At 48.8% G+C, this 11,967-nt stretch overlaps 4 protein-coding genes across 6 annotated transcripts in view; 2 read left to right on the top strand and 2 right to left on the bottom strand.

Moving 5' to 3' along the window:
- The window catches only part of sqstm1 (sequestosome 1), a 4,681-nt gene extending 3,029 nt beyond the window's left edge, over positions 1 to 1,652 (top strand). For both annotated transcript variants that reach the window (XM_062425809.1, XM_062425808.1), the window contains exons 5-8: positions 75 to 143; positions 227 to 435; positions 683 to 929; positions 1,008 to 1,652. In XM_062425809.1, coding sequence (XP_062281793.1) covers positions 75 to 143; positions 227 to 435; positions 683 to 929; positions 1,008 to 1,171 — 689 coding nt within the window. In that variant the 3' untranslated portion in view covers positions 1,172 to 1,652. The remainder of the gene's footprint in view (positions 1 to 74; positions 144 to 226; positions 436 to 682; positions 930 to 1,007) is intronic.
- mrnip (MRN complex interacting protein) lies at positions 1,646 to 3,942 on the bottom strand. Its single transcript, XM_062425810.1, has 6 exons — positions 3,700 to 3,942; positions 3,328 to 3,387; positions 3,143 to 3,249; positions 2,774 to 3,061; positions 2,624 to 2,663; positions 1,646 to 1,908 (listed from the first exon to the last, which is right to left on the bottom strand). The coding sequence occupies exons 1-6, from the start codon at positions 3,757 to 3,759 to the stop codon at positions 1,723 to 1,725; spliced, it is 741 nt and encodes a 246-aa protein (XP_062281794.1). The 5' UTR covers positions 3,760 to 3,942; the 3' UTR covers positions 1,646 to 1,722.
- A 3,504-nt stretch (positions 3,943 to 7,446) lies between these two features.
- LOC133986035 (probable pancreatic secretory proteinase inhibitor) lies at positions 7,447 to 8,432 on the bottom strand. The gene is made up of 4 exons (XM_062425807.1): positions 8,381 to 8,432; positions 8,050 to 8,081; positions 7,767 to 7,879; positions 7,447 to 7,492 (listed from the first exon to the last, which is right to left on the bottom strand). The coding sequence occupies exons 1-4, from the start codon at positions 8,430 to 8,432 to the stop codon at positions 7,447 to 7,449; spliced, it is 243 nt and encodes an 80-aa protein (XP_062281791.1).
- A 2,729-nt stretch (positions 8,433 to 11,161) lies between these two features.
- The window catches only part of polr2b (RNA polymerase II subunit B), a 47,586-nt gene continuing 46,780 nt past the window's right edge, over positions 11,162 to 11,967 (top strand). For both annotated transcript variants that reach the window (XM_062425806.1, XM_062425804.1), the window contains exon 1: positions 11,162 to 11,205. In XM_062425806.1, coding sequence (XP_062281790.1) covers positions 11,187 to 11,205 — 19 coding nt within the window. In that variant the 5' untranslated portion in view covers positions 11,162 to 11,186. The remainder of the gene's footprint in view (positions 11,206 to 11,967) is intronic.

Below are 11,967 nucleotides of genomic sequence, written 5' to 3'. Positions count from 1 at the left end.
TGAGTCCTCGCTGTTTGAATCTCATCAGATTATTGATCACTGATCACTGTGATTGACCTCTGACCTCCCTGCAGCCTCCCAGGCCAATGTGGACTTCCTGAAGAACATCGGCGAGGGCGTGGCGGCCATGTTGAGCCCGCTGGGTGAGTGACATCACTGTGACATCAGTAAATGTTTTTGATTGGCAGTTTAGAAAGACAGGAAGTGATGTCATGTTTGCGTCCAGGTATCGACGTGGACATCGATGTGGAGCACGAAGGTCAGAGAACCAAGGTGACCCCCCCACCTCAGAGCGAGGGGCCCGAGAGTGCCATGGAAACGGGGGGAGCCACTCGTGAGGATGGGGCCAGCCGTGAGGGCGGCGCCAAATGTGAGGGCGGGGCCAAATGTGAGGGCGGGGCCAAATGTGAGGGCGGGGCCAATGAGGGGGCAAAGGTCAGTTCATTAAGTTCAAATGTTCAACAAGCCCCACCCACCTAATTTACATACAGAGCAGACCCGTCCCATTCCACCCCTATATATATATAAATATATAATAATATATATATTATTATATATTTATATTTATATATATATATATATATATATAATATATTTATATATTCTATGTGAATATAAAGTGTAAAAGGGTAAAAATGACCAAACTGAATCACAGCAGATACTTTTGTGTCTCTGCTGACAGGTGAGCAGAGACTCTGATGAGGAGTGGACTCACCTGAGCTCCAAAGAGGTGGACCCGTCTACAGGAGAGCTGCAGTCCCTGCTGAACCAGGACCGGGACCTGAACCAAGACCGGGACCTGAACCAAGACCCTCCAGACCAGCAGGGTCCTCCAGACCAGCAGGGTCCTCCAGACCAGCAGGGTCCTTCAGGCCAGCAGGGTCCTTCAGGCCTAAGAGAGGCGGCTCTGTATCCTCACCTGCCTCAAGGTAAGCCCACATTCCTCTGCTGTGACCTCTGACCCCTGCTGTGACCTCTGACCCTTACTGTGAACTCTGACCCCCCAGAGGCCGACCCCCAGCTGGTGGAGTCCCTGTCCCACATGCTGTCCATGGGCTTCACAGATGAAGGCGGTTGGCTGACTCGACTCCTTCAGGCCAAAAACTTTGACATCGGCGCCGCGCTCGACGCCATCCAGTACGCCAAGCAGCCCCGCCCACACCTGCCCTGATGATGTCACCAGCCCTGATGATGTCACCAGCCCTGATGATGTCACCAGCCCTGATGACGTCACCAGCCCTGATGATGTCACCAGCCCTGATGATGTCACCTGCCCTGATGATGTCACCAGCCCTGATGACGTCACCTGCCCTGATGATGTCACCAGCCCTGATGATGTCACCTGCCCTGATGATGTCACCAGCCCTGATGATGTCACCAGCCCTGATGACGTCACCTGCCCTGATGATGTCACCAGCCCTGATGACGTCACCTGCCCTGATGATGTCACCAGCCCTGATGACGTCACCTGCCCTGATGATGTCATTGCTGACGAGGAGGCGGGGCTTATCACTCATCATTTATACTGAACCAATGAAATCGCGTTTATTCTTTAAGTCACTGATCAATAAGTGCTCATTGATTACTGTTTCTGATGCTTTATTATCAATGTTAACGACTTTGAATCTGATCAATAAAAAACATTAAATGAAGCTGAAGTGTCCCATCAATGAATCCAACACAACTTTATTTACAGTCCAACTGATTCAATCTCTTCAGACGTTAAAACTCTTCGCAGGTGAAATCGTTGCCGCTCTCAAACATGGATGATACAGGAAGCTGGGGGCGGGGCTTATCCCGAGGCGGGGCCTTTCTGCTGATGTAGCTCCGCCCACTGACTGTAGACTCCTCCCCCTTCCTCTCCTGACAGTCAGCACTGAGGGACGCAGCTCGCCTCCAGCAAGACGCCTGCAGACACACAACACACTGCTGTTAACCTGACACTAAAAACCATATATATACACACTGGTAATAACACACTGGTAATAACACACTGGTAATAACACACTGGTAATAACACACTGGTAATAACACACTGGTAATAACACTGGTAATAACACACTGGTAATAACACACTGGTAATAACACACTGGTAATAACACTGGTAATAACACACTGGTAATAACACACTGGTAATAACACACTGGTAATAACACTGGTAATAACACTGGTAATAACACTGGTAATAACACACTGGTAATAACACACTGGTAATAACACTGGTAATAACACACTGGTAATAACACTGGTAATAACACTGGTAATAACACTGGTAATAACACACTGGTAATAACACTGGTAATAACACACTGGTAATAACACACTGGTAATAACACTGGTAATAACACACTGGTAATAACACACTGGTAATAACACTGGTAATAACACACTGGTAATAACACTGGTAATAACACACTGGTAATAACACACTGGTAATAACACACTGGTAATAACACTGGTAATAACACACTGGTAATAACACTGGTAATAACACACTGGTAATAACACTGGTAATAACACACTGGTAATAACACACTGGTAATAACACACTGGTAATAACACTGGTAATAACACACTGGTAATAACACGCTGAGAAAGGAAGTGATGTCATTAGATGTGTTACCTGTTCAGGTGACGAACTACCGTCTGTCCTCATCCTCTTCCTGTCAGAACAAAGAGGTCAAAGGTCAAAGGAGCTTTTTAAACAACCAATCAGACCTGCTGACTGACAGGTAGGGGGCGTGGCCTCAAACAAGAAAGACTGAGGTCACACCTGGGGTTGCCTTGGAGCTGCTGCCTGTCCGTCAACACATTCTCCTCTGGCTCTGTCTCCTCAGGAGTGTCCAGGTATTTGCTCCAGCGGCTCACCTGGGCGTGGCTCACCTGGGTGTGGCTCACCTGGGTGTGGCTCACCTGGGCTTGGCTCGCCTGGGTGTGGCTCACCTGGGCGTGGCTCACCTGGGCTTGGCTCACCTGGGTGTGGCTCACCTGGGCTTGGCTCGCCTGGGTGTGGCTCACCTGGGCGTCACTTGGCTCCTCAGGTTCCTGCTCTGACATGTTCCTGTCAATCAAACAGTCCTGTCAGTCAAAGACCTGGAACCTGAGCAGGAGATGTGGATTAAGGCTGAGACAGATTGGTTACCATAGCGACCAGGTGTCATGCTCCTGCTCCTCCATCACGGCTCCTCTCATGGCATTTAGTTTCTGAACATGACGTCTGCAGTCGGCCCCGGAGCCCCGCCCAAACTCCTGTCAACCAATCACAGATCAGACAGAGACACACCTGTCCAGGTGTCTGTTACCTTGAACTTTAAAAGTGATTCTGACCTTCAGCAGCGACTGCTTCTCTCCACACAGCTTACAGCTCCACCTGTTCACCTTCTTTACCTGTCAGACACAACACAGGGTTTAAACACACACACAGTCATCTCTGTTTACATGTAAAATAGAAAGTATTTCAGTTTGGAAGAATGAAAACACCTGAAACGTTTTTACATGCTGAGGACAGACTGATGACCCTTAAACCTCTAGCACACTGAACCAAGGACCCGTCCTACACGTCTCTGCTGCTTTCATGCAAACAGCTTCAGATGCTGCAGTTAGCACTTAGCTTAGCAGTTAGCGCTTAGCTTAGCGCTTAGCTTGGAAGTTAGGACTTAGCTTAGCAGTTAGCAATTAGCTTAGCAGTTAGCTCGTTACCTGTTGGACCTGGAAGCTCTGACACGTGACACACCTGAGCACGTGGAACTGCTGACTCATCCTAAGGTTCGGTTCGGCGGATTTTTCCCGCGATGCGTTTGAAGCGCGGCGTTACGTCACAACTACGTCACTCGGGCAGCAGCTGTACGGTCAGAGCGCAGCCCCGTGGCGCATGCGCGATGTGACTGATGGGCCCCTACAGCTGTTTTTATTAAAGCCCTTAAAGAGGATTTATATGCTGGAGCCCTGCAGTAACTACACCACCCCTCACCCTGCTGGAGCCCTGCAGTAACTACACCACCGCTCCCCCTGCTGGAGCCCTGCAGTAACTACACCACCGCTCCCCCTGCTGGAGCCCTGCAGTAACTACACCACCCCTCACCCTGCTGGAGCCCTGCAGTAACTACACCACCGCTCCCCCTGCTGGAGCCCTGCAGTAACTACACCACCCCTCACCCTGCTGGAGCCCTGCAGTAACTACACCACCGCTCCCCCTGCTGGAGCCCTGCAGTAACTACACCACCGCTCCCCCTGCTGGAGCCCTGCAGTAACTACAACAACACTACAGCTGCTGGAGCCCTGCAGTAACTACACCACCGCTCCCCCTGCTGGAGCCCTGCAGTAACTACACCACCGCTCCCCCTGCTGGAGCCCTGCAGTAACTACACTACCTCTCCCCCTGCTGGAGCCCTGCAGTAACTACACCACCGCTCCCCCTGCTGGAGCCCTGCAGTAACTACACCGCCTCTCCCCCTGCTGGAGCCCTGCAGTAACTACACCGCCGCTCCCCCTGCTGGAGCCCTGCAGTAACTACACCGCCGCTCCCCCTGCTGGAGCCCTGCAGTAACTACACCGCCGCTCCCCCTGCTGGAGCCCTGCAGTAACTACACCGCCGCTCCCCCTGCTGGAGCCCTGCAGTAACTACACCACCGCTCCCCCTGCTGGAGCCCTGCAGTAACTACACCACGGCTCCCCCTGCTGGAGCCCTGCAGTAACTACACCACCACTCCCCCTGCTGGAGCCCTGCAGTAACTACACCACCGCTCCCCCTGCCGGAGCCCTGCAGTAACTACACCGCCTCTCCCCCTACTGGAGCCCTGCAGTAACTACACCACCGCTCCCCCTGCTGGAGCCCTGCAGTAACTACACCACCGCTCCCCCTGCTGGAGCCCTGCAGTAACTACACCACGGCTCCCCCTGCTGGAGCCCTGCAGTAACTACACCGCCGCTCCCCCTGCTGGAGCCCTGCAGTAACTACACCGCCGCTCCCCCTGCTGGAGCCCTGCAGTAACTACACCGCCGCTCCCCCTGCTGGAGCCCTGCAGTAACTACACCACCGCTCCCCCTGCTGGAGCCCTGCAGTAACTACACCACGGCTCCCCCTGCTGGAGCCCTGCAGTAACTACACCACCACTCCCCCTGCTGGAGCCCTGCAGTAACTACACCACCGCTCCCCCTGCCGGAGCCCTGCAGTAACTACACCGCCTCTCCCCCTGCTGGAGCCCTGCAGTAACTACACCGCCGCTCCCCCTGCTGGAGCCCTGCAGTAACTACACCACCGCTCCCCCTGCCGGAGCCCTGCAGTAACTACACCACGGCTCCCCCTGCTGGAGCCCTGCAGTAACTACACCACCGCTCCCCCTGCTGGAGCCCTGCAGTAACTACAACAACACTACCATTAACATTAGAAACATGAAACATGAGGTGCTGCAGCTGACTAAACTACATTTAAAATAAGATAAACTAGAACCTTAGAATACTAATAATGCACATTATTCAATAGGTCACATTTTTATATTGTTTATTTAGGTCAAACTATTGGTTAATGTTCATGATTTCATTCTTTGGAAGTGTTAGAAGAAAATAAAAGTAAACTAACTTTCAGTATCTCTTGGAGCATTAATTCAGAATAAAAAACTAAATTACCACAAAGATATAAAATATACAATAAACTGGTTAAATAAAACCTCATCTCTGTCTTTACTTGTATGTTAAGTTAAAAACATACATATACAGCCTGTTATGGGTTAGGTCCCTGCTACATTCACTGGGTTAAAGCAAAGAGAGAAGACCGAAGAGGAAGAGCTGTGACACAGATAGATGATTTGGCTGTAATAGGTTTTTGGGCTTTTTGCGTTTATTTATATAATAAGTGGCAGAGAGGCCGACAGGAAACAGGGAGAGAAAGGAGAACGAGCTGCAGCATTGGTTCCTGGCCGGATTCAAACCAGCGACGCTGTGATTATGTAGCATGATGTTCTCACCACTCAACCACCACGACACGATTTAGCTTTAATAGTTATGTTTAATTTCAATAATAATACAAATGATGTTACCTGTAGGTTTTAAATTATAGTATATTAATATATGTGATTTATTAAAATATGTCACGCTGTTGGATTTTTAACATTTTTAATATTCCTCACAGTGAAAATGATAACTGATGCATCACAGCTATGAAGGTACTGCTTGATTTGTATTGTTTGCCACTGTAAAGACATCAAACTGATATTACTTACTGCATATACAGATATATGGTCTGCTATCTTATATTATGGGATGTATACTGCAGCCCCTGTAGAATCCATCCTAAATAATTGTTCATTCTCCAAATGCATCCCAATCTCCATCTTGGTATCATCGGTTCTTCTTGCTGTATTCTCACCTTTATTAGAACAGGATCCTGTAACTTCATTAGATGAAGGTGCTGTTATAACTTCCTCTATAACTAACCCATCTGTGCCCTAAAGTCCCCACACCATGTAGGTCCAGTCTCTTACATGTGTTATTATAATGAACTATGATTAATTCATCACTTGATCACTATTGACTCACTGACTATATGCAACCTCATCCCTGTTGGGAATGTTCCATCATTAATAAGCACTGGGTCAAAGGTCACAGCAAGGCCACACCACATGTTGGGTTTAGACACTGTCTCCTCTTGAGATAGTGGTGAGCAGTGAGTCTGCTCCTTTTGGGACAAACAGGAAGCGTTCTGATAGTGTTGCTATAGCAACCGAGGTCAGATATGTGTTTGACTGTTGTCCCTGAACGGGGTAAAGGTAACTGGAGTCAGAGGTTTGTGATGGATGGAGGACAAAGGTCCTGAGTGAGGTCTAAGCGATGTTTAGTCTGTAGACCAGGAGACTACATTCTGTATATTGTAGATGTGATGGATCTGCCCATATTTGGGCTCATCCTGTGTTATTATCTGTGTGTTTAAAGTCCTGGAGACAGAAACTACAGAACTGAAGGAGCATCAGAACATAACGAGTACTGATCATTCATTCACTTCATCAAGTAAATAAACCTTTTCAACACAAGACATCCTGGACTCCTGTCTGCTCTCCTCTGATGTCTGAGCTGCATCATCACCACATCACCACCTCCCCCTGTCCCCCCCAACCCTGAATTACAGCTTATATTATATTATTGTATCAGGTTGTAGAATAGTTAATATCATGATGCCCCCCCCCCACACACACACACACACACACACCCCCCCCATGTAAATAGGAAGGCTTTACTCAGACAAAGGGAAAATCTTTATTGGAAAATTTAAGTGAAAAACATCTTTACAGAAATATAAGCACATCATTATATACATATAGCTGTGTGTGTGTGTGTGTGTGTGTGTGTGTGTGTGTGTGTGTGTGTGTGTGTGTGTGTGTGTGTGTGTGTGTGTGTGTGGTTACTAACATCTACATTCAAACACAATCAGAAATACATGTAGCGATGTCATCCTCAGCAGGGTCCGTCCTTCACAATCAAGATGTCTGCGTTTTTCTCCCTGAAGAGACACGATCAATAATCAGTGATCAATAATCAGTGATCAATAATCAGTGATCAATAATCAGTGATCAATAATCAGTGATCAATAATCAGTGATCAATAATCAGTGATCAATAATCAGTGATCAATAATCAGTGATCAATAATCTTTACTGCACACTGTTTCTACCTTTGTGTATGTTAGTGATAACTATCATACACACATATATATGTATATATATGTATATATATGTATATATATATATATGTATATTTATAAGATGAAGGACTCACAGTCTCTGGACACAGAGGGAACATTCGTTGGGGTAGGTGACGCTGTCGCTGCCGCACACTGGAGAGTAGTTTAAAGGACACGCCTGAGTCACGCTCATCCCTACACAGGAAGGCTGCAACACACATGAACATATATTAACATTATATTCACATCATACATGAACGATGACTTATCAGTAATGACTGATTATTGATTACTGACGTAATAAGTTTAAACTTTATCTGGATGTTAACTTCATTTAAAATCAATGTGATGTTTAACGTCAGTATTAAAGCTTCTTACCCTCCTGTAGAGGCTGGTTTTATCTTCAGCATCTGCAAAAACAAACTATCAGTGATTGAGTTGTTCTTCATTTCTCTGGTTTACTGAACGATTAAACGTCTCAGCAGGTAAAGACGTTGTGACGCAATATGAATCATCCAATCACAAGCAACCAGCTCAGTAAACAGGAAGTGATGTAATCATCACAGGCTGAACGTCAGGAGACGAAACATGAAGCTGTGATTTATTTGTATTATTTACAGGTGGAAGAATCTCAGTCATTCACACTGAAGGTAAACTTACATCACTGATCTGGACTGACCCAGTTTGATGTGTACTGATATGGTCTTACCTGTGCAGAAGAAGAGGACCACAGAGACCAGCAGCAGAATCCTTCCAAACATCCTGAAGGTTAAACCAAACACAGAAGGTTACGGCGATGTGATTTCCTGGCGTGTGATTGGCTGCAGGTCCTGTGTGCAGGTGGTGTGCAGGTGTGGTGTGTAGGTCCTGTGTGCAGGTGTGATGGTGTAGGTGTGGTGCTGCTGCTGCTGCTGGGTGCTGTTGTCATATAGAGGACGAGCTGCTTCACGCTGCTGTTGTGACGGCGGCTCTTTTGTTGAAGTTTTAATCTCAGGATCAACATTCCTGTCTGCTGCTGCCCCCCCGAAACAGCTGAGCCAGCAGAACGTCACCGTGACAACCAGACACAAAAACAAGTCTGTCCAGAGTCTGACAACATGTTTACACATGTTTACACTACAACATGTTGTAGTGTAAATGTTGCTGCTAGTGCAGATGCCCTGGCAGTTCACATCAAATGATGTATTGGGGGGGTATGGGGGGAGCTGTTGAGGAGTCTTATTGCGTGTGGAAAGAGACTGTCATCCTGGAAGTCCTCACTCTCACAGACCTGAACCTTCTCCCTGATGGGACCAGGTGGAACAGATGGTGGGCAGGGTGTGAAGAGTCCTTGAGGATCCGGAGTGAACGCTTCAGGCAGCGGGAGGTGGACAGTCCCGATGATCTTGCTCTCTGTATGGTCGCCTGTTCCACCTTCATACAGCTGAACCACCGGCAGCTATGCAGTATGTCAACCTTGTGGGGCTTCCCCATTCCAACTCTCTGTATGCAGTTAAGAAGTCCTGAACCCAGTTGCACAGTGAGGTGTTGAGGTTTAAGTCCAGGAGTTTGGAGATGAGTTTGCTTGGCAGGGCTGTACTGTACCCCAGATCTGTTGGACACATCTCTGGCTTTTAGTAGTGATCGTACTTCCCTTGACATCCATGGCTTTTGGTAGAAAACACTCCAACAGTCTTTCTGCAGATAACATTGTTCACACAGTAGTTCATATAGTCCATGACCGTGGTCGTGTATTCCTCCAATGCCATTTTTAGGTCATCAGATTTTCCTTGGCTGCTAAATATGTTCCAGTCTGTCCTGGAGCTGAGGGACAGCATCCTCACTCCACAATCTTATGGACCTGATTATGGGCCTAGCAGCCTTAATTCTTTGTTGGTACATGCGGTACAGAACAAGCGAGAGGTGGTCAGACAGGCCTTGGTGGGAGTCCGACTGTGCTTTGTAATTAGTGTACACGTGTGTGTGTAGTAGTGTATTAGTGTACACCTGGTCCAGTGTCTTACTACCTCTTGTTGCACAGGTCACATTAAGGTGGAATGTAGGGAGCACAGACTGTACAGGATCTGGTGTCTTCATCCATAGAAGGCCACCAGAAGTCTTCTGGCCACTTATTTATACCTGGATGGCACGATAGCGTGGCTCCACTGATCTGGGACCGGACTGTATCAGGAACAAACTGCTGGTTGGGTGGACCTCCTCCGGGATGCTGAGAGCCTTCTGCAGCTAATGGGGGCCACTACCCAGGAAGTGGGGAGAATAGTCCCAGCTGCTGTGGAAGTGTCCTCTGCACTGAACTGCTGGCAGAGTGTTGGTGCAGCCGGAGCCGCCTGGAGGATGTAGGAGCCAACGCCTCCGTTGTTCCTCTCTGTTCCTCACGTCATCATCAGCAGGAGATCGAGAGAAGGCACAGGAATGGAGTTCCCCCCACCTTCACCCAACCCCCCCCACCTTTACCCAACCCCCCCACCTTCACCCAACCCCCCCCCACCTTTAACCCAACCCCCCCACCTTTATCCAACCCCCCCACCTTTACCCAACCCCCCCACCTTCACCCAACCCCCCCCCACCTTTAACCCAACCCCCCCACCTTTATCCAACCCCCCCACCTTTACCCAACCCCCCCACCTTCACCCAACCCCCCCCACCTTTACCCAACCCCCCCACCTTCACCCAACCCCCCCACCTTTACCCAACCCCCCCCACCTTTACCCAACCCCCCCATCTTCACCCAACCCCCCCCACCTTTAACCTAACCCCCCTCACCTCCACCAAACCCCCCCACCTTCACCCAACCCCCCCCACCTTTACCCAACCCACCCCACCTTCACCCAACCCCCCCACCTTTACCCAACCCCCCCATCTTCACCCAACCCCCCCACCTTCACCCAACCCCCCCCACCTTTACCCAACCCCCCCATCTTCACCCAACCCCCCCACCTTTAACCTAACCCCCCTCACCTCCACCAAACCCCCCCACCTTCACCCAACCCCCCCCACCTTTAACCCAACCCCCCCACCTTTATCCAACCCCCCCACCTTTACCCAACCCACCCCACCTTCACCCAACCCCCCCACCTTTACCCAACACCCCCACCTTTAACCCAACCCCCCCACCTTCACTCAACCCCCCCACCTTTACCCAACCCCCCCACCTTTAACCCAACCCCCCCACCTTCACTCAACCCCCCCACCTTTACCCAACCCCCCCCACCTTTAACCTAACCCCCCTCACCTCCACCAAACCCCCCCACCTTCACCCTAACCCCCCCACCTTCACCCAACCCCCCCCACATTTCTGATGATAACTTTATGTTTAGAACATATAGTGTTATGTGATATCTGGGCTTTAAATGTGATGAAGAAAACATAAGCAGTAAAAATAAAGATCTCTGTTTCCGCTCAGTAAACACAAAAGCTTTTACTTTGAAAACCCCATGCAGCAGCAGTACTGAGGAAGAAAAAACCGGAAGTGTAGTTTTATTTCCGGAGCGCGAGTCAGAGGGAGTTTATTCAAAATGTACGATCAGGACGAAGGTGAGTTAATACCTGAAACACACCTGAGATACACCTGATATACACATGGTACCTTAACACCAGCGTTAGCTTCAGCTCTGACTGCAAACAGGCTAACAGGCTAACATGCTAACGGTAGCTTCATAGGAAAACACTCAGCTAGCAGCGGCTAATGCTAACGGCGCGGTGCTTTGTGTCAGCTAGCAGCTAGCAGCTAACAGTAACGCAGTCAGACTCCAGTGTAACCAGATTATAAACATATACAATTAAGTCATGACTCTGTTTATAAAGACACTCAGACCGGTGTTTACATACAGTTAATAGCTAGTAGCTAGTAGCTAGGGCTAGCTACTAGCTTTAGTGTTAGTGTTTACATTAAAGAGTTCATGTTAACTAACATCATAATAACTGGGGAGACTGTTTCTGACATGATGTTACACACACACAGACAGATACACACACACACACACACACACACACACACACAGACAGAGACACACACAGACACACACACACAGACAGAGACACACACACACAGAGACACACAGACACACAGACAGAGACACACACACACACACACACACACACAGACAGAGACACACGCACACAGACAGACAGAGAGACACACACACACACACACACACAGACACACACACATACAGAGACAGACACACACACACACACAGACAGAGACACACACACACACACAGAGACACACACACACACACACAGAGTTGTGTGTACCAGATGAACGTCCTGTTCTGTGTATTAACAGTAATTTCT

Source organism: Scomber scombrus, chromosome 9 (genome assembly GCF_963691925.1).
Source record: "Scomber scombrus chromosome 9, fScoSco1.1, whole genome shotgun sequence".
Classification (NCBI taxonomy): Eukaryota; Metazoa; Chordata; class Actinopteri; order Scombriformes; family Scombridae; genus Scomber; species Scomber scombrus.
The sequence above is the reverse complement of the archived record's forward strand: the minus strand, read 5'-3'. Positions and strand labels throughout refer to the sequence as shown.